Source organism: Struthio camelus, chromosome 1 (genome assembly GCF_040807025.1).
Source record: "Struthio camelus isolate bStrCam1 chromosome 1, bStrCam1.hap1, whole genome shotgun sequence".
NCBI lineage: Eukaryota > Metazoa > Chordata > Aves > Struthioniformes > Struthionidae > Struthio > Struthio camelus.
In genome coordinates, this window is record NC_090942.1 from 16,984,384 (window position 1) to 17,009,235 (window position 24,852).

Genomic DNA, 24,852 nt, shown 5'->3' on the forward strand with positions numbered 1-24,852 from the left:
GAAGCATGCTAAGATTGCAATCAAACACTCCCAAGTTAGGAAATGAGAATTAAGTTTACTTAATGCTTGCATAATTTACTACTTTTTGATCATAGATTTATTTTAGCTAGAACTTTCTCCATTGCATCTAAGTGCTTCAAAAACAAGAATGAGTCTGCTTGAGATAGTGGAGGATAATTTTCTGTAGAAGGGGAATGGAGACGACATCGGATGAAGGCCAAATCCGTCACGAGTATTCACTCATTTGGAGTGACTAGTATGCCCCTTTTTTGCAGAACTGTCTTGGCCAAATCTGTTTGAATTTTCCTAAAGCTGTCAAAAGACACATCGCTGATAATAGGTAGATCTGCTAGTCACATGTCAAGTCCTTGTGCAGGAGTGTGAAGGCAGTAGAGCTTGTCAGTGTTATGAGAAAACTGCATTAAAACATTTTAAATAGCAAAAATAAAGTTTATTTTTCTATAATCTCGTATTGGACATCTCAGGACTGTTTTAAATAAAACTCATTTTAGAGGAAATAAACAACTTGGGCTGATACATCATACAGAAATCTTTGCCCAGGTTGTTATAGCTGTGACAAAGCTGGAAGCAGTTGAACAAAGAGCCTCCGAGTGGAAAATGTAGGATTACAGCCTTAACTGAAGGAAATGCTCTCAGATCCCCTTATAATAAGTACAGTCTTTTTTAGTTCCATTTTTCTTTGTTCTGGTTAGTTTAAGTTTTAAAATATGCAGCCTTCTGTTACAAAGAGAAATCTCTTCTTTGTGTCTTGCCTGTAAAGACTATTTCTGATATTTGTCCGGGAACCCAGCTGACTGGGTCTGTAAGACAAGCCTGTTAACATGCAACTGAGAAGTTAGAACGGGTTTCATTTTTTTCATTATTCCCAGAGGAATTTATTTACTAGTGCTCATGAATTTGTTACAGAGTACCCAAATGTTTGATCAGTGTCTTGGTGTATTTAAACTTGCACAAAATCCAAATAATAAGTATAGATACCAGAGTGAAACATGTTGTATATATGTTTTCACACATACTAGCAAAAGACCTCTGCAGTTTCTGTGGCTTCAGAAGGAAACGGAAGCCAGCCATTGGACATTTCCTCCTTTGGTCTCATTGCTGGAGAAGCCTGAACTGGGCGTATAGGGTCAGAGCTAGTAGTAAAAAGAGCTATCGTTTTCTATTGAAATCTTCAAGAGAAAGGGAAGTAGTTTACCTGTGTTTAAGGCTGTCCCTGAACATTTTTACTGATGGATATTGACCACTTATTTAAAGCAAAAGACCGTTAATAGATGTAGGATGTGAACAAACATGTATTTGTAGTGCTTTATATATTTTTAATGATGCATTGTATAGTGCATTGCATTTATGATGCTACGTAGTTTCTTTCTCACTGGTTAAGATACATCATTCAGATTTTCCACTAGGGGTACCTGGAGCACATAAGAGTTGTTCAAAACCCACCAATTTACACTTCTCAGCCATGCATCGGATATTATTGCTTAGTGGAAAGTTTCATTGACTTTAAATGTTTTTCTTTTATCTCTAGGAAAAGTTATTGATGTTGATCGTGGAATTGTTTGTGAAAATGTTCCTATTATTACTCCGAATGGCGATGTGGTGGTTTCCAGACTAAACTTCAAAGTAAGATGATATGCAAGAATCTTCTGATTGTTGCCATCACATTAACATAAACAGGACAGAATTCATGTACCTTATGTTAAGTACTTGGAGGAGCATATGGATAAAAGGGGAAGTCCAGAAAGGTAGGCATAGTAGCTCAATAGAGGCAGATATGTGTAGTTTATCCTGCTCAGAGAAAGAGAAGAGAGGATTTCTGGTGCTGTTGCCAGAGGAAAAACCACACCTGAGTTTTTTAAAGGTGTATATGGGAGTCTGCATCCATCTGTTTCAATTTCAGTGGAACTAGGATGCTTTATTCCCTAGGCTCCTTGAAATGTTGGAGTTCACAACAGTAGTGAAAAAATCGAGTCTGTAGTTTTACTTAATCACCACAAAGAGCAGTAGTAACTAATAGTTGACAGCATAGTTGACAAGCCCAGCTGTGGAGCCTTTACTCAGTAAAGGCTTGGATTGTTTTTAAAAAGCTCTTACAAATACCACTTGTTACCTGCTCACAAGTTTAATGAATGGCCTTTACTGAATTGCTCCCATATATGTCCTGATCTTGTGTTCCACTGTAGGCATTGTTATTTTTAGAAGTAGGTGAAACTATCAGAACACTAACATGAATAGATACAGCAGATCCTTTAATTCAGGTAAAACAGACTGTTCCTCATGTCACCTCTTTGTGTGCCTAAGAATTAGTAACCAGGAGGACAGGGTCCTTGCTGTGGCAAAACTTGCAATGGCTTCAGCGTAGGAATTCTGATTTGTAAAATTACAGCTTTACAGTCAGGCAGACAATGTGATTGTGATATTGTGGTTATGAATAAATACACACTCTTATATTTACACAGATTAATATTCAAATGAATAAAAAATCATCACACCCAAAATCACACTACTAATTAAACAGGAAAAGGCATCGTGAAGTACGTTTTTCAAACCGTTTGGTCTTGCTTGCATAGCTTGTATTAATCTTACTGATGGGTATGGCACTGCTCTGTACACTGTTACCCCCTTTGGGCATGATTCATGTTATAATAATTGATACTAACTATGGTATAGTGATATGATGATATAGTCAGTGTAGTTTATAGGTATATTCAGACATTATAAAAATTAATAACTGATTGCCCTTAAGATATTAAGATGCCCTCATATTGAAACAAGTGCAGGCAAGACTCTGAAGGAAATATCTATTAACACACCAAAAGGATTATTGGAAATCGTTGGAATTATTTTAGATTGTGACATGTGACCTATGGGTGTATCTCGTCTCTCTGAAAGTAGGGCTCAATGTTTTTGCAACATGTTAGAAATAAACTATGCTCAGATTTTAATTCCAAGGCACAAAGCATCTAAATAATTAAAAAAAATTTCCAATCTAATGATGTATGTCCTTCCAGAAAATAGTAACGTCTCTCTGGAAATAGTGAACATAACTTTTTCTGGCTGAATTATTTTTATCATTTCAGCCTACATATTATATCTAAAACCACTGTTTCTAGAACAGCTGCTTAAAGGATGTGCAAGTTATTAATGGAATGGGTTGATAATTTGATGCATAACTCACTTTAGAGGTCTTAGACTGCCTTGTGTCATATGTACTGCATAGTAACATCTTTCATTCTAGTGTTTTCATTATTGTAGGTCCAGGAGGGGATGCATCTTTTAATCACGGGGCCCAATGGCTGTGGAAAGAGTTCTCTTTTCAGAATTTTAAGTGGTCTGTGGCCTGTATATGAAGGAGTTCTCTACAAACCCCCTCCACAGCACATGTTTTATATACCGCAAAGGTATGTGTTTGCTGGAGTTGATACTTTTTTGCTGGTAACATGAATTTTGACCTAGCTTCTCTTATTTTTAAATCAACAGTATCTAGAGGCAACTTAGCAGATGGTAAGCACCACCTCCTGTGTGGAGCTTCCTTCTTTGGTAATGCAAATCTTCAGTCACTGAAAAGGGGGAGCTCACATACCCCTGTGAGCCTGCGCTCCCCTGATGGCTGCTGAGTGCTGGCTGAGTGTGATCATGGCAACAGTGGAAAATCTGGAACGAGTTGGAAATAGACCTAATAGATCTTTATTCTGATTTTGCTTTAAAACCAAAGATCAAGACAAATGAGAATGTATTGGTTCCCAAATTTTGAATTGTTCAAAATAATTTTAAAAACTTGAGCTTTTGCAGTAGGAAATCTCAGTCCAATCCATCATTAACTGTAAATTGCCCTTTTGTGTAATGTATACTCATTTCACTAAGGAAAACATTGCATTTTTTATTCTTCCTTTGTATTCTGACTTGCTGTTGGACCTTAGAATGTGATTTAATGCAATCAATTCTAGGATATCTCCTTAGAGACATCTCAGACAGTTCTTGTGCAAAAGCAAAATCAAACACTGAGAATCTTTGATTACTTTCTGTAGTTCACTTCTTCCCATGGGCAAAGTTCCCATGGTACTGTTTGTAGTCTTGCTTTAAAAATGTGAGCTATAAAGCTGAATGGAAAATACTAACTGATAAAGAGATTGTTCTTGTTGTAGATGAAGGTAGCACAGAAAATGTATACATAATTTTTTCAGATTTATGTATAATTTATTGCTAGCCAATGTCATAGAAGTTCTGTACGGAGGAAATTTTGAAATTGGAATATATCAGTTAGAATGTGCTAGACTCTCCTGGAACACGTTACATTATTTGAATGCTACTATTTAGAAAACAAATTTGAGCTGTGAGTTAGGCAACAGAAGTAAATTACGTGTCTATATTTACCTACCTACACACAGTCTTCCTAAAGGAAGAACGAGATGCAGATGGTCATTGGCTCTGAAAGACAGAGCATTAAAACTGACAGAACGATACTTTCTGCAGTTAATCTTGGGGCTAATTGCTTTAAGTAACCATTGAGGTCTAATGATAATGAGGTTAGTGAGGTGCAGGTTACTTGGTATATAACTCAGCGTATAATTTGTATGTTGAACTGGTGAGGATAAACTCTCCTTATGGGCAGTAGAATTGTTCATTTTGGGATCATTTTAGAGTTTCTTATACCTTCTCTGTAGCGTGTAGAAACACAGTGTTGAACTACATGGCTCACTGGTTTGGAAAAGAATGCTTTTTTTTTTTACTGAATGTGAGGGTGCAAGAAGTTAATTCAAGAATCAGTGAGTTTATTACTAATAGCTAAGGGTGAACATCCTCCAATGTGAGGGAACAGGACAGAACAGCCAATACCCAAACAGAGTTTCTGTAAGAAAATAAATCATTTTGTTAAATGACAGCAACTTTCGTAACTGTGACCATGGTACCAGTTTCATAACAGGGATCCTTCCTGTCCAGCCTCCTCCTTACCTTGAGCACACTAGGAGCAATACAGAAAACAGCCTTAGAAACTGCAAGATGCTTTTAGGTACTCCAAAGAAAAGCAGCCCCTGGTGTTTTTCTCTGCACCTAAACTTAATTTAATGTGCCAGCAAAACTTATAACTTAAATTTCCCTGTGCTATAAAAAGCTAAAGAATGAGACAAGATAGCCCTTTGGGAGGAGTCGTTTCTTTCTGAAAAGTCTTTTTTTAGTCTATTTTAACTTTTTGCTCTCCATGCCATTCAGATTTTGCCTCTCCTGTCTGAAAAAGTAAAGGGATGTCCCAGCTGTAGGTATGGTTTTGTGATGTGCATAGAACTTCACCAGGAGGTAAATTGAGATCATCAGTGCATTTCGTCTAGGTCATCAAATAGATTGTATGAGTGTTCAGCTACCACTTGTGTAGCTTGGTTTTGAAATGGAGACATGGAGGTGAAAGCAAAATATGTATGTGAGGTTTCTACTTCAGTACCATCATTTCATGGCGTTAACTTTTAACATCTCTTGCTAATTTCAAACCCACAGATTTCTTTGCCAATGTCTTCGTGAAATACAAACACTTGCAAACACTTTTGCAAGAACCAGACTATTCTGGGCTTGTAAGAGGTTGTTATGTATTTTGCAATCGAATTCGTAGCTTTTCTCCCTTGTTTGTACCTGCACAAAAGTCTCTGCTTTGAGAAATACTGACATACTGTTAAATCCAAACAAGAAATAAAACATATGTAGAAAGGTAGTGTGACAGTTCTCATCATAGATGTTTGCCTTAGAAGGTTACCAGTGTGTTTTAAGTTGATAATTACTGGGTACCTGCCATTTTCAGTTTGTAGTCATAATGGAGATATATAAAAATAATATGGTATAAGAAAATCAAACATTTTAATTTAAGTAAGTACGGTAGTGTCTGCAAGGTAATTACAAAATATAACTGCTTCTTTTTATTCTCTTAAAGTAGTATTTGTAAGGCTATCAGATTCTGGGATATGATTTTTCTTCTGCTATATTCCAAATGGCTAGTGTGAGCCAGTCCCATGTAAGAATTAGCAATAATTGTAGGAGAACAGAGTGTTTGTGGAAAATAGTTTTCCTTACTATGAAATAGGTTCTTAAGACAAAAATATTAATAAATAAGCAAGTCAAGCTATAATTTTGGGGGCACTCCCCGCTTCATTCACTCAATGAGTTTTTATTCAGGTTTCTCTTTTGTCCTTCTATTTCAATTCATCAGATTATACACTTTATATAAAAAGGTTAATTTTCACATTGATTTTTCTATCCACAAATAGGAGAATCACAGAATGGTTGAGGTTGGAAGGGACCTCTAGAGGTCATCTAGTCCAAACGCCCTGCTCGAGCAGGGTCACATAGAGCATGTTACCCAGGAATGTGTCCAGACGGCTTTTGAATATCTCCAGGGAAGGAGACTCCACAACCTCTCTGGGCAGCCTGTGCCAGTGCTTTGTCACCCTCACAGGAAATAAGTTTTTCCTCAGGTTCAGATGGAACTTCCTGTGGTTCAGTTTCTGCCCATCGCCTCTTGTCCTGTCACTGGGCACCACGGAGAAGAGACTGGCCTCATCCTCTCGACATCCCCCCTCTTCAGATACTTGTACACATTGATGAGTCTTCACTTCTCCAGGCTAAACAGGCACAGCTCCCTCAGCCTTTCCTCATTTGAGAAGATGCTCCAGTCCCTTCATCATCTTCGTACTCCTTTGCTGGACTCTCTCCAGGAGCTCCGTGTCTCTCTTGTACTGGGGAGCCCAGCACTGGACACAGTACTCCAGGTGAGGCCTCCCCAGGGCTGAGGAGAGGGGCAGGATCACCTCCCTCCACCTGCTGGCAACACTCTGCCTGATGCACCCCAGGATGCCATTGGCCTTCTTGGCCACAAGGGCACATTGCTGCCTCATGCTCAACTTGTTGTCCACCAGCACTCCCAGGTCCTTCTCTGCACAGCTGCTTTCCAGCAGGTCAGCCCCCAGCCTGTGCTGGAGCATGGGGTTCTTCCTCCCGAGGGGCACCACCCTGCACTTGCCTTTGTTCGACTTCAGGAGGCTCCTCTCTGCCCAACTCTCCAGCCTGGCCAGGTCCCTCTGAACGGCAGCACAGCCCTCTGGGGTACCAGCCACTCCCCCCAGTTCTGTATCCTCAGCAAACTTGCTGAGGGTGCACTCTGTCCCTTCCTCCAGGTCACTGATGACTACATTGAACAAGACTGGACCCAGGACTGACCCCCGGGGAACACCGCTAGCTCCAGGCCTCCAACAAGACTCTGTGCCATTCACCACAACCCTCTGAGCTCGGCCATCCAGCCAGTTCTCAAGCCACCTCACTCTCCACTCATCCAGCCTGCACTTCCTGAGTTCACCTACGAGGATGTGATGGGAGAGAGTGTCCAAAGCCTTGCTCAAGTCCAGGGAGACAACATCCACTGCTCTGCCCTCATCTACCCGGCCAGGTGTCCCATCGTAGAAGGCTCTCGGGTTGGTCAAGCATGATTTCCCTTTGGTGAATCCATGCTGACTACTCCTGTTCACCTTGTTGTCCTCCACATGCTTAGAGATGGCCTCCGGGATGAGCTGTTCCACCACCTTTCGAGGGATGGAGGGGAGGCTGACAGGCCTGTAGTTCCCTGGCTCCTCCTCCTTGTCCTTTTGGAAGACTGGGGTGACTCTGGCTTTCTTCCAGTCCTCAGGCACCTCTCCTGATCTCCAGGACCTTTCCAAGATGATGGAGAGTGGCCTAGCAACAACACCTGCCAGCTCCCTCAGCACTCGTGGACATATCCCATCGGGGCCCACGCATTTGTGGATGTCGAGTTTGCACAAATGATTTCTAACCCAATCTGCCTCAACCAGGGAGAGTCTTCCTTTCTCCAGACTTTATCCCTGGTCTCCAGGGTCAGGAGTTCCTGAGGGCTGGCCTTAGCAGTGAAGACTGAAGCAAAGGTGGCATTCAGTAACTTTGCTTTATCTGTATCCTTCGTCACCAAGGCACTGACCCCGTTCAGCAGCAGGCCCACATTTTCCCTAGTCTTCCTTTTGCTGTTGATGTATTTGAAGAAGCTCTTCTTGTTGTCCTTGACATCCCTTGCCAGATTTAATTCCAAATGGGCCTTAGCCTTCCTCATCGCATCCCTGCATACTCTTAACAACGTGCCTGTATTCCTCCCACGTGGCCTGTCCCCCTTTCCACATTCTGTAGACTTTCTTCTTCTGTATGAGTTTTGTCAGGAGTTCCTTGCTCATCCATGCAGGTCTCCTGCCCGCTTTGCTGGACTTCTTACTCCGAGGGACGCACCGATCTTGAGCTTGGAGGAAGCGATGCTTGAATATTAACCAGCTTTCTTGGATCCCCCTTCCTTTTAGGGCCCTAACCCATGGGACTCCTCCAAACAGGTCCCTGAAGAGGCCAAAGGTAGCTCTCCTGAAGTCCAGGCCTGTGATCCTACTTATTGCCCTGCTCCCTCCTTGAAGGATCTTGAACTCCACCATCTCATGGTCACTGCAGCCAAGGCTGCCCCCAGCCTTCACATCTCCAACCAGACCTTCTTTCGTTGTTAGTACAAAGTCCAGCAGCGCACCTGTCAAAGACTGTATCTTTGCAGCACCTGTGGAAAGAGTTGTTGTCCTAATTTTATTCCTGCATCAGTGCAAACAGAAATTGTGCCTTGTGTTGGAAAAAGGGACTGTAGGACTTAATCTTGTAGGGATTTGTGGGTAAATGTGACTCTGCAGCGAAGGGGTAGGTGTAGGACAGCAATCAAATTTGTTTGCTAGGGTCTCTCTGAGGTGTCTGAGTTGCTTTTTTGCCCTGTGTGCTTGCTCTCTGAAGATTATGGTCTGTCAAGCATCCAAGTGAAGATGGGCAGGGTCTGATCCGATCCTTCTTCCAAACAGCTGGAGTTTGGTGAGACATGGGAATCATGACCCTGGGTTGTGGTCGAGGTCAGTGAGAAGGAAGGAGTAACATCCTTAAAAGGGATGTAGAAGTCTGTGAAACAGCTTCTGGAGAGCACTGCACAGAGCAGATATATTAAACTTGAAGGAGATTTGGTTTTAAACCGAAGTTTACACATTTCTGGGACCATATTTGCAAGAAATCTGCTGGATATTTAGGGCTCTCAGGTGGATTGCTTATGTGGTCCTGGCATTTTTTGCTACGGTTGTTCTGCTTCTAAGTGTTTTATAGCTCATTTATTTACAGCCTAAATCAATTATGCGTTCATTTGGGGGTTTTTGTCTCCCTCTTCCTGGCTATAAAGTTCATTTAGAATTTTTGTAGTGGTTTGTAAATTGTTCTGAAGTACTGAAATGAAAGCAAACTGCTGCTTGTGTTGGAAGATCCCACTGGAGCAACATTTTACTTATTAACCTGTTATAAATTACTTCTTGCTCATGATTACCTTCTGTTTGCCTCTTTATTTAGAAATAGTTCAAAAACTGCAGACTGGAAAAAAGGTAATGCCCTGCCTAACTTTCACTGTGTATATATTTCAGCATAACTTGAGGGCAAATTTAGGTGCCAGACTGAGAGGATTTAGAGGTGACTGTAAGTCCCCAAGGAGGTAGGACAGTATCACGTGGATTCCACCTAGATCATGCTCATGTATTGTGAGGGAAGTGACAACTGCAGCATAGCAGAGGGCTCTCAGATTGGTGGATGTCTGTCAGGGCAGTGAATAGGATCACCACATTGTGTTTAAGCGTATTCATTATGTTTCTGTTCTGAGGGGAGCTCTCCGTAGGTGGACAGTTACCCCGAGTCTGGTAAGGGCTTACTCCTGAATGTCTAGCATCACAGACACAGACTCATGTTGGCTTTCATTTACTTAGTTCTCCTTCGTTTGATATAGATGCCAGCAGAATCTCACACTGACATACTTGCAGGTTACCTTGACGACAGTACAGGAATATTCTTTAATGCCTCTGCTCTGTAAAGTGTCAGTACGGTGTATTCACCATCGGATTTTTGTTATAAATTATTCATCATATTCTGTTCTCTGTGTCTTACTTGCATTGAGGAGTGTATCGTGCGGTTCCCTAAAGTTCTCTCATGACTCTCCAGGCTTCCTAGCGGAGCACATCTCTAAAACATCCATCAGCAATTCCTCTCTTTCTTGAGCACAGAATAACAGGCTACATAGGAGCATGGAGTAGTCCTTGACCAGCTGTAGGTCTTTTCCTTGTCAGTTGTTACTTGCTTTTCTTTCCGGCTTTTTTCCTAATGTAAATTGGGCATCTTTGCAGGAGTGATGTGTTTCTCCAGTAATATGCACAGTTTCTCTTTAATCTATGTGGTGTTCAGGTAAAAGACCCACTTTCCTAGCAGTCACTATGGCAGTCCGGTTCTTTATTCTCTGTCTTTCTGTTGCTCATTCACATAGTGTTCTAATGCTTCTTTCTTTCAACATCAGACTTGTCAGACGCTAAAATGGACGTAACCAGAGATGCACTGGTGTAAAATACTGTCTGTTCTTCATCATTTAAGATTTATACAACTACGTGTTACTGTTGTGTTACTAGTGGCAGGAGAACATGAAACAGAAGTTTAAAAGTTTCTCTGGCCCTCTTAAGCTATATGTTTTTACAAACATGTATTCTATTTCTATGTTTTGTCTTTGGTTCTTTTAAGTCTTTTCCTGTCTGATGTTTTTCTTTCTGCATGGTAAAAATAGCCTTGTCTACTAAACAAAATTGCATCAGGTACTTAGATATATTTTCTCCCCTCATCACTATTGAGTAATCCAAATGTCTATGTGATTGCTGCAAGTAGTCCAAGCATATTCATTATGTGGATGAAACTAAGCGAAGAATATTCCGGTTCCAAGTGATATAAGTAATAAAGTGATAAAATTAAAGTGATATTTATTATCTTATTATTATAAGCACATAAACCCCTGAAGATTACAGTGTGACTCAATATTATCTTAAGCATGGGGGTAGTTAGCAAGGCCGCTGTCATTAAAAGCTGGTTGTTTTCCAGACAATTCTTGATTACCTAAACAATTTCATCTTGCAAAACAGCTGTATTCACTTTCAGATATCCCGTTATATATATGAAAGTATGTGTATATACAGTATGCATATATAGCTCTTTTGTATTAGAGCTTCTCATTAGTGTATGGTCTGTTGACCAGAGAAGTAAAGTAGCCCAAGTGAAATGCTGTGCTGCTATGCCTTTGTGACTCCTGTTGCCTCAGCTCACTTAGAGCTCACATGCCTCTATGCTATGTTTAAAAGTACACATCCTAATTATCCTAATTTTTCTTGTCAGCTCATAGTGCTGTGTCTTTGACTGTGATCTCTTTAGTGTGGGGGTCAGTGTGGGTGAAACTGTACTCTGACTGCACCTGCCAACACCACACTTGCAACGTTCGTTGCCCATCAGCGTTTTGCTGATAGTACACGCAGTATATTTTGCTGATAGTGGGATCGACCTGTTCCTTTAGTACTTTGCCATCAGTTCAAGTGATGCCTTACAGATATCTACTCCTTTGCACGCTGTGTCCATCTGTGATACTTATTATCATCAAGTTCATGGCACTCCTTTTATATATGTTTATTTTCAAAGTTCACCACTTATCTGACAGATGAACAAAAGGCCTGTGGTAGATAGCCTTAACATGGTACCTAACAACGTACTTAGTCGCACATACTACTTTGAGATGGCTTTGCTGTATGGAATTGGCTGCTGCTTTGTTTTTGTTTTTTTCCCCCTTCTTTCCTGTTTCATATGAATGAAATGAAGTCAGGATAACTGGGTTTTCTGCTGTTTATTGAAAAAGGTGGCGCTGCATCTGTGAGGACTGTTAGGCTATCCCCTCAGTCGGGTCATGGCCTTTCCCATTTCATCTTAATGGGACTCACGTAGAAACGCTTGCATTTCTCCCTCCCGGTTAAAGGCAGTTCCATCTTATTTTACCTAGACTAGAACAATTCTAGTCTTGCTGCCATAGAGGTTAGCTGAGGCTTTGCCTGCCAGGATCACTGGGAGACCTCCCTGGTTCCGCTGAAGACTCACTCACAGCTGTAAAGTTCAAAGGATTTTAATTTGCTGTGTGGTGCCTGAACACAGGGGTATCAGTAATGACAGTACCACTTAGGAGTACGTTGTGAATGAGGTTCAGCTGGGCTAATAGCCAGAGATGGAAAATGGCTTTATGGATTAACTGTTACTCCCTCTCAAGCCATCCAAGGTGCCTTCCTTACTGCCCAGACAGTCTGCTAATTAAAGCACAGCTTACAAGTCTTTTCTGTTATCTAGGCAAAGAGTTGCAGAAATCCCAGACGGGAGGCCTTAGTCAGCATGGTGCATAGGGGTTTAGATTTAAAATGTATTTGTCTTAAGGGTTGCAGCTAAACTGATTTTTTTAGAGGACTTTGACATGCTCTGGGGTTTTGGTCCCTCAGTTCATTCAGACAGAGAGCGTGACCAGAGAAAGCTGAAGCTCTGAGAGGTCCGAGGAAACTAGAATGTGGGTGAGAAATTGAGCGGTGTTGATACATGCTCAACTTTGATCTCCATATGGAGGTGGAAGACAGCCAACGTGAATGTCTGGACTTAGGAACTTGAGGACACTCTCAGATCTGTCTCCTAGTCAAGGCTTAGTCTCTATTTCCTCACAAATTGGAAGCTTTGAATTAGAAAAAAAGAGTGCTCAAGCAGATGAGGAAACGTATGTTGTTGTTTTGAGTTTTATTTGGGGTTCATGTGGGTAATGGCTTTAGTAGCATAGATTGTAGCTATGCTTGAATGTGTTCTGTTCGGTTCTCAGCTGCATTGTCCCTGCTTCAGATCCTTAAAACCTGTCATGAGCTGAAACAAGTTACCAGGTTGCGCCATATGATGAGAGAAAATGTTCTGAAGGACACCGGCTGGGATGACTATATCTTCGTTTGTATCTGCCAAGAAGACAGAGGCTTGGGAATTGGTTACTGGACTTGCTATTTTATTTTGCAAGTATCAGTGGGGTTTACTGCTGGGGCCTCTATTTACTGAGCCATTGGGTTTCTGTTTCAGCTCTTTCTTGGGTCAGCACTAAATAATTATGTTACTGTTGACTGCTGTATCATACTACCAGTCTATTTCTTAGTGGACAGTTGTCTGTGTGGCAAAGCCAGTGCCACACTTGGTACAAATGAAGAACCTTCGTTAACAAATTTCAATCAGCAGGGAAGTCCAGGCTTGATTGGTACAGAGGTATAATTATCATCTCATATCTACTGGTGGGTCTCTCCAGCTAAAGCAGGTTCTGTTACTACTGGCTTTTGTATAGACAAATGGAAAGATTTCATTCTCCAGACTCATGGAGATGTCTCATTTAAAACACAACATGATCACTTAACTCTGGAGTACGAGCCAGAGTGGTTTTATCTGTGGCCCATAAAAGAACTTGAATCTCAACATTTACATGATTAAGCTCTATGCAGTAAGTCAATGGTATTCTTACTAAGTGACATATATGCAAAGGTGTACTGTCAACTTCATTGCTTGTTAAATGATGCATACCATGATGTGTATGCAACTCAAGGGTGAAATCTGTTCTTGTAATCAAGGTAGTTTCCCTCCTATGTTGAGTTTTGCTTCAGTAGTAAGAAGCACATAAATCTTGTTTTGGCCCCTACACTAGTTTAGTGTCACTGATATGCATAGCTTCCGGTTATGTTCTTTTGAGATATTTTCCTTGGTGTTACAGAGAAGCTAAATTTGTGTCTGCCCTGATGCCCAGTCACAGGAGTGTTTCCACTAGGATCTGTGGCAATCAGCTACTCTGTTTCGTGATGTATGTTGGACACCATGTTCTTGCTAGTATGTGAGCTTGCAAAGCTTCCACCATCCACCTGCTTCTTTTGATAGGATTTTGCGTATGAAAAGTCCATATTCAGCACCAATAATTGCACCTTTAATTTTGCCTTACTATCTTGCCAGGCGTCCGTGTAGAGGCCAGACTGTGTGTGGAACTTCATTTAAAAGCTGGAAAAACTAGGTTGTGAGTATATAGATCTAGAAAAGAAGTAGAAAAAATATTTTAAAGTACATTGTCAGGTTAAGCTTGACAAACATTTTATAAGTTCATACGAAGAAAGTAAATAGATTTTAAGAACAGAGTGCCTAGCTAATATTTATGGGATCTATCCAACAAAGCAACTGAGAATGTACTTAAACTGTGCTAGGTTCCTTTTGCTGAGACAAAGAGCTCACTTGCCTTTAAAATTTAGTAATGGTAGCAGTGCCAAGGGGCAAAAATTAATCTACAGCTTGACTGAGCTCACTTTATAACTTGTCGGTGGTAGGGACAAACTTGCATGTCAGAAAGTAACCTGGCTGTTGCATTTACCCGGCTTACTTTCTGCGCAGAAGTGTCATTACTGTGCCCAGCTTGGGCTGTTAGCTCCAACTTAACTCTGGATGTTGCAGCTGTTCAACAAAAGATCTCTGACAGAAGAACAAAGTAGACAAAGGTTAGTATTTCAATATTATTTTGCCTAGGAATATGGAAAAGCATGCTTCAAATGCTATCAAAATATGAGAAGTAACTTGACAACACTGGTAAGCACTGAGAAACATAAACTACACAACCTGCCTGATATAAAAAGCTTAATATGAAATAACTGAAGGGATGCCAGCAGATGGAGGTGGGGGACAGCTGAAAGCTCAAACAACTATACCATCTACCCCTCGTTTTTATTACTCTTTGCAAGCAGAAACTCTCATTACAGTGACCTGTGCTTTTAAAAATCCACACAGTAGATGTGGCCAAGAGCTCCCTCTTGAGCAGAAGGAGGTAGTGCTCCCTGTGCACTGCAGACCCTGCCTTTTGCCTACCCCTGTGTCCTGGGCTTCAGAACTGGGTCCTGGTTCCAAGGTTCACTGAGCTGTCAACCCTCTCCCGGCCTCTCCATGGACTGCTCACTCGGACACCTTTCTTAGGGTCTGGTTCCATGATTGTCTGCCCTCAGGCTGAGGATCTCATCACCAGTTCATTGTGGTTCCCAAAGTAGATGCAAGTTTAATTCAGCACAGGTGATTCTGTTCTGCTTTTTCTTGGGGACAATGCAGTAGAAGTACTCACTTGTAACTACCCGCTTTCCACAGAGAAGAATATTAGTTATTTTTGTATAAAACCCAGCAAGCCCTCCCAGGTTAAAACCATAAATAATGAACTCATATACCAAAGGTAGGATTCGTCTTTGTTAATTTAGGCAGCTAAAGGTTGGACATCTGTGTATGAGCTTTATAATCGGTGAACTAGCTACCTCCAGAGAGTGAGTCTCTGTTGCAATGCACCGGTGCAAGTTTTTGTTATTGATCCCAGTGAGAAAGGCACTCAGGCTCCATAAGGCATTGATTGCAAAACCTTTAACATGAGAAGGTAAAAGGGGATAGCACAGATAATTTTATGTCCCTTCTGATGCTGGGAACCCTGAGTTGCGCAGCATCGGATGGACCTCTGGTCACAGCACATCCTGCTGTGCAGATGTTATCCATGCTGAAGTTCATTGTCATTATGGTCTTCAGAGCTCTTACAGAGTTTTCTTAGAAGCAGACAGTTCTGTTCATCATTTCTACTGTCAAGCAAAAGGATGTTTGCATGAAAACATGCTGCTTTGCTTCAAGATAAAGACAAGGACACGCAGATGGTGTAATCACCAGTGCCAAGTGGGAGTTCCCTATGGGCTCTGCCTTACATTTAGCTGGATAAATTTATCCTGTGGCTGAGTGATATGTGCAGCAGTGCAAAGCACAATATAGCACAGTACAGCACACCACTTAGGCCAACTGTTACGTCGATCAGTAACTCCTTGATAGTCTTCTTGTTCAGACAACTACAACTGCATCCTAGGACAAACGTTAAAGACACGCAAGACCTTCTGGAAGTGCCAGTTGACTGGAAGACTCCATTGACTACAAAGCCTAGGATGACTAACTCAGACTTGGATGAATAACTTTTAGGCCAGGTGAATCTCTTCTGCAAATAATGCTGAGTATTCCCTCGAAGACTGGATTATCCATTCTTTGTTCTGGAGTCATTACGTCGTGGTCCTGTGGGAGTGGGATGTCTTTCCCTGTAGCAGATGGGTTTCTTTCTGCAGTTCTGTGTTTGTGCACTAGCCTAGCTTAGACAGGAGCATGTCTTTTTCAAGAGGGAAGGCTTCTCCAGACTTGTTCATCGGCCTAGAGATTTCTATTAATTAAACTCCACTCGCTTTTTTTCTGATAGAGATTACTACAGCTTCCCTGTGGCTAGTTCAGGTACAGAGAACGCTTACAAAATGGCTGTAATGGTTTTTGAATGTCCTTTGCATCCATAATACATGGCATGTCTCAGTGTTCTGTGCTGTCAGGGTCTGTCCTGTGCAGCACAAAGTATTTCACAGAGGATTAGATTGAAATCAGTGTAGGGTGTGACTTCCCGCTTGCTGGCAGGGTATCTCACTGAAGATATACTATTGCTCTATTACTTGCATATCTATATTTCCTAGCATATAAACCTATGTCATGGACAAATAAGCATTGTGGAAACCCAAGGCAAAAGCAGCCTCTGCTCTAGAGCCCTCACTGTCTACGCTTCCCAGTCTCTGTGCAGTAAGGTATCACTTCTGACCTGCACAACCATGAATAATCTGGGATCTTTCTAAAAGAGGGAAACTGCCTTGCTCACTGTGTTACAGTGCTGTGATAAAAATCAGAAAGACCTTTTAGGCTGGGATGTGCCTGGTGTGGCTTGGCAGGCAAGACTTTTGTCCAAAACGACATACCGTTCTTTTTAAATTTATTGATCTTCATAATCATCTACCCAGATGGTCTATCTATCATCAGGACTGCCAAAGGTATGAAAAAACTAGGCCTGCAAAAACTGAATGCTTAAGAAAAAGGGAGGGGCTTTCCTTCATGTATCTAGCTGGCTGATTTGATTTGTTGCATAAGGTATAATTATTTAAGACTACATTAGCTTCCCTTATTTCGTGGAAATTGTTTGGGTTTTGTTTTCGTTTATACACGTGCTCTTTGTGTTTTCTTTGTACCTATCACAAGATACAAATAGATTGAACAGAAAGATAATATTGTGAATTGTTTGCCTTAAACTTTTATGCCATCTAACCAGTTCTAGATATATTGTAAGTGATCTTGGTAATGGTGAGTAAGTAAATCATGAGATGAGATGATACCTGAGCATGAGTAGCACTTTTAATTAAAGCCTTCTTTTATCTTTCTGGTTATTATTTCCTCCCAGATTATTTTCTTAGAGAGATGTGCATAGCCTCTTTGCAGAGAAAGCCACAGAGTGATTAGTGTGATTTTTTCAGCCTTTGATACCAGATTCTAATTATATGCATTGAGAATTAAGTCTTATACTGTACACTTAATTTCCTGTAAACTATGTTAATGGCTATAAGCTGATGACATGCCACTCTAGTAACTGATCTATATGAAATATTTAGAGGATGTTCATGGCTAGTTCTGTATGAGTTGAGAGGGAAGTAGGGTATTTTAAGCAGATATCAATTATTTATGTTACTAGAAGGGTTCCTGAAACTTTAGCTGACCCTTAAATCCCTTGAACTAGATACAGCACAATAAACTGAGGCTGTTGCTTTTTGATTATTTGCTAAATACTATATTATTTATTTTCTCTATTTTAATTCTTTAGTGACACCATATTATTCTATGTGAGAGAAAATAGTGGGCACAGCACAACTGTGCAAGAACTTAATTCACCTTAATTCAAGAAGTTTTATCTTCTCAAAGTTTAAGTGATGCTGCTGTCACTACCTTTTTGTTGTATATTTCATTAGTGTCATCAAAGAATTATTAGGAACCTATATCACTTTACTTAATGGAGGCAGGCATGTTTTCATCACCATTGATCAAGTTTTGCCTCTTTGAAACCTGTGGAGTTTTTACTTTTGACTTAAACCAAGAGGATGGCAAGAGCCAGAGTTCTGCTGAAGTGGTTCCAGCTTAGGTATTGCACACCTAAAAACTGGGATCTTGGCACCAGCAGTGTTATTGGAAGATCTAAAGATAAGTAGGTAGATTCCCTAGATAGCCAGGGAGAGATTTAGGGCTTCTGGAAAATTGTTCAAATCAGTAGATATAGGGAACCACCTAGAGTTAGCCCATGGGAAATCTAAATGCAAATGTATGTCTGAACTCCTGCCTCTTACTTAAGTTTAGGTGCCAAACTGAGTGCTAAATGTTAAACCCCTTTATCTATAACAAGCCCTCTCCTGAGAGCAGGCACCTAAATAAGATTGAAGTACCTCTTAATGTGCTTTTAAAATGCTACTGAAGGAATAGGATTTAAGAGCATTTAATTAAATATGTGTGTGTGTGTGTGTATGTGTGTGTGTGTATATATGTATATATACATATATGTATGTATAAAAATAATGTATGGAGCAAGGATTGGTACTAATGTCTCCCTCCTTCCGGTGAGAACTCTAACCAGTATGATATATAATCAGGCTCTTTCCAATAATTCTTCCTTGGGACATGTGATTCCTGTCTCTTAGCCTCAGTGGAAAGATTAGAAGGTGCCCTCCCTTTGACTCCTCTTTAGCCTGGACACTAGCCTAGGAAAATGGGAATCTGACTCCCTGCAACCTGAGAAGAAAATTTAGCCTCAGGCCAGTTCTTGGAAGAGGTTTGCTAACCATTAGCTTGTCATACATGCCCTCATCTTGCATTTCTGATAGCTGCTGTGTTCTGTGCTGGACTTAAAACTGTTGCTTTTGTTGTTTGTGCTGTACTGGATCTTCTGGGGAATTAAACAGTGTTTGGGCACATCTGTAGATGTGAGCTGTGCCCTTGGCTTCCTGGACTGGAGAGTCTCCAGTGCAGGTATAGATTCTTTGGGAGCTTTCTGGTTGCCTAGGAAGATGCCTCCAGGACTGGAGCTTGGACTCTAGTATCATCTCCTGGAAAAGAGAAATCTGTTCCTAAATGTGAAATAGATTTTATTTTAGATGTCAAAGCAGGCATTCTGCCTGCCATCCCAAGCAGGCCATCCCAAACTCCTTTGAGAACCTAACCTGTAATTTCCATGAAAAGAAGAATCCAGGTATAGTCTTTGCCTTTCTCTCTCCTGCTTCCGTATATTAAAGAAGCGTCTTGTCAGCCAGAAACAGAAATTTAAAAGATGGATCAACCAAGAGCGTATTATAGTTGTATCACTTGTCGTTTCTACGAGGTAAACCTTTTCCCACATGACCTAGTATATCTGTCAGAATAACCATGCAATAACTGAAAATACACTTGGATAGCAAATGGCAAGTCAGGTCCTGATTGGTCAATCATGTGCCTGGAGGTAGGTTAAGGAATCACAAGCCACATAGTTTCTAGACTTCACCTTCCACTGAGAAAATGTTAGTCACAGCCTATGCCAAGGAAGGTGAAGTGATTTCCAGAACCTGGTAGCAGTTCCCTGGGCTCTTACATTGGACTAACCTCCCTTACCTTTTGATGCCAACCACTTAGGCAGGATACACTTTCGGTCCCTTATTTATTCCAGGGTGCTTATAATTAGGATTTTGATAGATTCAGTGTGCTTTATAGACTCTCAAAGTCCATATTAATTAGTTGCTATAATTTTCTAAAATGACAGTACAGATGGCATGAATGGGTCATCTGTTCCGTCAGCACAACTCGTTTTCCATAGAAGATTAAAACACCCTTGAATACATTCAGGAAGTACTTGTAATGCTTCATGTAGATATGGCTTGTTCTGATTTTGGAACAGAAATTTCTTGGCACCTAAGCAAGGCATCTGCCTTAACTTGCTATCCAAAAGAGTGATGTCCTTAAGGACATCAGTGAATTAGCAAATGATAGTATTGCCGGGTTACAGTGTGCAGTGTTACTCTTATAATCCCCTTGGACTGGCATTATACCTCCCTTTTTAAGCTCATCAGCACCTATGTGTTAGTCCTCTGCTTGGAAAGACAGCTGACTGGTATGTACTCTAATCTGTTTCATAGCATCCCTCCCCCTCCAAAGCTAACAGCAATAAAGAAACCATATCATATTGTTTCTGCAACACTTGTCCTTCCTCCCCATATGATTTCTCAAATATTTTGCCAACACTACGCACAATGTCATGGGCCAATAGGGCACTGGGGACTTGTCAAGACCGCAGGCCCTAGATTGCAGCATATGTTGGTATCATCTTTCTTCAAAGTCTGCACTGCAAGGGGGAAGTCCTAAGCTTTAGGGATGACAGGCTTATTACCAGCAAAATGAAAAGTTACAACTCTGCAAAGTGCAACACAAAGTGCACAAACCAGGAACTGTTGATGAAGCAAAATCCTCAAACGGACTGAAAAGAGATCAGTTTGTGAGAACTGGAAACCTCTCCCTTCCAATTGGATGCCTTGAAATTCCAGAAAAGGATCAGTAAATTCTTTGATTTGTGGAGGGTTTGATACCAAAGCTATAACAAAGAATTGTAGAAGAAGATGTTACGTCCTCTTTCTCGAAACCAGCATAGAAGTCCTATGTCAGAAAACAGAGAAAGAAGGAAAACAATTGCAGAGGTGTTACTGTCAAAGACATGACCCCCCGCTGCAGAGAAGTTACTTTCAAAGCCTGTGAGAGTGCTCTCTTTGAGACTTGAACCCAGAGACTCTGTTTGAAAGGAAAATCTCCATGAGAAATCAGTTATGACCAGTTACACCGGGAGTATTACTTTAGGACAGAAGGATTGTTTTTGTTATTTGAACTGCTAAAAATTTAATGAAAACAATATTTTAAAAGGGAACATACCAGCAAAGACAAAAATTAACTGTTGATATATTCAGTCACCGGTACTTCTTACTACTTAATGTCTAGCTCTCAAACTGAGGTTACCTGCAACCTCAGTTGCAATAACATCTGACGCTTTGCAGGTTTTCCTGCATTTTTCCTTGTGGCAGCCATGCTAGGTAAGGACGTTATTGTCTTCAAGTTATGGATGGGGAAATCTCACCTAGTTTGAGACTGATCTCATGTGACTGTGGCACTTCAGAAGTTAGTTATCTAAGTCAGCCGTCTGGGCTCTGTCCACCGCGGAGAGAGGAACGCACCTCCAGGGGGCAATCCCTCCCTAGCCTAAAATAGATAGGATAACTCAACCACAGAGGTGCCTCGCTCTGTTGTCAAGCGTTAGAGCCCTGAACTAGACACCTGACTCCAAGCAAGGTGAAGTGTGCCCTGAGAGACATGAGTGGCTCCCTGTAAGGATGGAGGAAGTAGAGCCTGATCTCCCAGCTCCCAGGCCAGTCCCCTAACCACTAGCCATTCTTCCTCTCTCCTGGTCCGTCAGTAAGTGGTGGGTTTTGCTATTCTACTGCAAGCTAGGCTTTTCTTTCATTCTTACAAGCTAGGTGGGGAGAGGCATGCTTAGCGGTACTAGTGTGTTTACATGGGAGGCCAGAAGGATAATCCAGTTGCACTAGGAAGTGGTGCTGGTGACTCAGTAAACAGCATGGGAACAAGTGTCCTACTGTGGTGCTTTGAGTGTTGCCTTCCTGGTTGTGCTGTAGGTTAAATCTGGGGCCCTGAGTGCTGCTAGTCGTTACAGGATCATACTTCGCAAGAGTAAGGTATTAATCCCCAGACAAATTATATGATAAGTAACTCTGTTCTCCTTGTTCCTGCCTGCAGCTTCATTTAAATTACACACTTTTATGCACATGGTTATCTAAACTGTGCTGGGTCCAGGTGGAGTTGCTGTCTTCTGTCCCAGAGATGGCAGCAGTCTGGAGTGAGTGAAATACTTTCTGCATATGCAGTAACTAAAGCCCTTTGGGATTTTAGATGGAGAGCATTATGGAAATGTAACATATCATTATTTGGGGAGATTACATAATGTTTAGAGTTAAGATTTTGTAATATTGCTGTTAATTTGAATGCTTTACTGCACTTTACGTTGCTGTTCCTACTGCATCCCATGGCGGCACTCTGCCCACAGTAAGCAAAGAGCAGCACAATGCCCTTAGTGAAGAGGAGCAGCAAAGTTTATATCTGACTTGTGGTTCTGGTTTTGCTCCATCTGGATTTCTGCCCTCAGCGGGGAAATGATAGAAAGACAGTGAGCAGGTCCCTGCCTTTCCCACCTTCACCCAGCTGGTGGTGAAAGCAGTTTAACTACTGGTGGGTACAGCAGCGTTGTTGCCTGCAGCATTAAAAACAATGCAGCTGGTAGCTGCTTGAATGTGCCTTTCACCACATGTTACAGCTTTAGTTCCATAATCGTAAAACGGTTGCATTATGAATTCCTTCAAATAATTCTGTAGTGCATTCTAGGGACTCTCAGAATAACGTTAGGTGGATCAACCCCATCTGCAGAGACACTTCAGAGGCAAGGGAAGAAATCTGCTAAGGTCATTAGACATCTCTGACAGGGAAAGCCTAAAATGCATGCCTAAGACCTGCCTGTCTCACAAATCCAAAGCTCTTCAGGGATGAAAACTCCTCCCATCAGCATCCTGTGGAGTTGTTAGGAACAGTTCTCTGCAGCAAGAGCAAGCTGCCTGAAAGACTCCTCACTGCTGGCCCAATCTTAAGTGCTCCTTTGTGTCATCATCCCCTGGCACCACAGCTTTAATAGGACTAGTAATGTTTTGGCAGATGAACCCGGAGGCAGTTAGTGTAACTCTTGGCACAGAAAGTAGGACAGGATCTTGGGCCTGACTGTTCTGCTCAGACCTCCCCATCTGACCTGAAAATCCCGAGATCGCTACCAGGGTCTTAACCAGCTTCCCAGGGAGCTAAAAGTAGGGTCTGTGTGACAGGATGAATATCAGTCCTTCACAAGAACTCCTTAGAACAAGAAGAGGAAAAGAGATGGCTGAGCAGATGTCTCTCTTCAAACTCTTTCTACTCTGGTTTACCATTGTACAAGCTAATATATATTTGTAAGTGGAGCTCAGGTAAATTGCCAGGACTGTGGACATATATGCCCCTTATTTCAGAGCTAATGCAGATGACAAAAGCTCATGGCAGAGTAGACCCTCTCCTATCCACAGAAGCGTGGGACCTTGAGTCCCAGCCAGCAATTTTTTTGTGTTCTGGTTGCTGATAGGAGCTGCAAAGGCAATCTTTTCCTGTGCCACCCATTGCTGCTGCCAGGAAAGCAGGGATGAGCTTTTGACCAACCATCCTTGGCTGGATGGCTAAAATAGTCCATCAAAGTCTGTGGTCCAAGATGGTCCAGGATGCGTTAAATAGAATTTCCTGGGCTGGCCTAGGGAACGTAGATTTGGACCTAAGGCATCTCAACAGCTTCAGTAGAATCAGCTCCAGAACTTCTGAGTGAGTCCTTACTAATTAAGTCTAGTCCTCTCACTGTGCCAGCCTGGTTGATAAAGTCCCTGACTGTGTGTGTGACTGGATGGGGCAGGTTAGAGTAGAAATGAGCAACATGGGACATTTATGTATAGAGCTAAGTAACAACGGGCCAGGCCCAGGCAAGCAGATGCTGAATTTGGAGCACTTGAAATAGAGAGGGCTGCTCCCATTTATGGTTGACATACGTGTATGACTCTTCCTACGAAATGACGAAAACTCAGTGTGTCAAGGGTCCAACATGTGCTTCAGTGGCCCATGAATGAGATTCACTGAGCTGTGGTGTGCATGAGTGGGAGGCAGCTAATGTTGTCTTAGATTGCCTTTGCTATCCTAACCCAAAAGGCCTGGTATCACTTACACAGCTGTAAAGCAGTTTTTTGAGATGACTTTGTTTAGAGACTGGGAGAATTCATAGGGCCTGGGCTGTGCTGGTGGCTGGGCACAGCTCATGGTGTTGGGTAGGCTGGAGTCCGTAGCCATCCCAGGGCCATGGCTGTGACTGTGAGCTCTGGCTCCAGAGTGGAGACAGCTTATTTTAGTAAGGCAAAGGAGATTACCTTGGCAGTTCAGAAGTTGCTAAACATACAGCTCAGCCTTCTCTTTGGCAAAGGGAGGCTGATGCTGGGAGGGGAAAGCTGATCAGCTTCTCTAACATATGTCTTTTTGTGAACCAGAAACAGATTGGCTTCTAGACCTAGCTAAGTTTTGCCTGGGCCCACTTCTGCGGTGCAGTGTAGGAGACTTCATAGTCCTTTAAATGCAATTCTGCCTGAATTGGGTGTGTCCTACTGCACCATGGAGGTCTCTCCCAGTTTTAGCTGCTAAGTTTTTGTTACAGTTTGTATTTGACGTGTGGCTGTTTAATTCAAATTCTGAATCTCAAAACATGCAGAACCTTGAATACATTGTAGTGTTCCTGACTCAAAGTAAAAGGATTCAGAATGAGCTATGAAGTGGATGTTTATTCTACCTGAACTGTCAGTTTATTTTCATACTAATACTATCCATGTTGCTATGCTGTAATCAGCTCTTTTGTAAACAATACGTTGTCCCTTGGGCAAGTTTAAAAAACCATTCATCCACAATGTACCCACAGATAAATCCAGTTTTAGCAACACAATATTGAAAGTGTTATACTCTGCTCGTGGAACATCAGCAAGTGCTCACTGGGAGCCAGCGGTAGATTACTGGTTTCTCCTTATTGTTTCGCAGGCCCTACATGTCCATTGGAACGCTACGTGATCAAGTCATCTATCCAGACTCGGTGGAAGACATGCATAAGAAAGGATACCGAGACCAGGATCTGGAGTGTATCTTGCATACAGTTCATCTGTACCACATAGTTCAAAGAGAAGGAGGTAAACTGCATATTCTTGTAATAAGCTTTATCAAATCCAGTCCTCAGGGACATGTGTTAGTGTGCCTGACCTCTGGTTAAACTGATTAAACCGGTGAAATTGGATCCAGACATTCTGTGGTTGTGGAAGCTACATGACCACATGGTTGTTGCTTCATGCCACCCAACTGCTG

At 41.7% G+C, this 24,852-nt stretch overlaps 1 protein-coding gene across 1 annotated transcript in view; it reads left to right on the top strand.

Moving 5' to 3' along the window:
* The window catches only part of ABCD2 (ATP binding cassette subfamily D member 2), a 53,295-nt gene that overhangs the window by 12,143 nt on the left and 16,300 nt on the right, over positions 1-24,852 (top strand). The window contains exons 5-7 of the mRNA XM_009665994.2: positions 1,550-1,644; positions 3,277-3,422; positions 24,535-24,680. Coding sequence (XP_009664289.2) covers positions 1,550-1,644; positions 3,277-3,422; positions 24,535-24,680 — 387 coding nt within the window. The remainder of the gene's footprint in view (positions 1-1,549; positions 1,645-3,276; positions 3,423-24,534; positions 24,681-24,852) is intronic.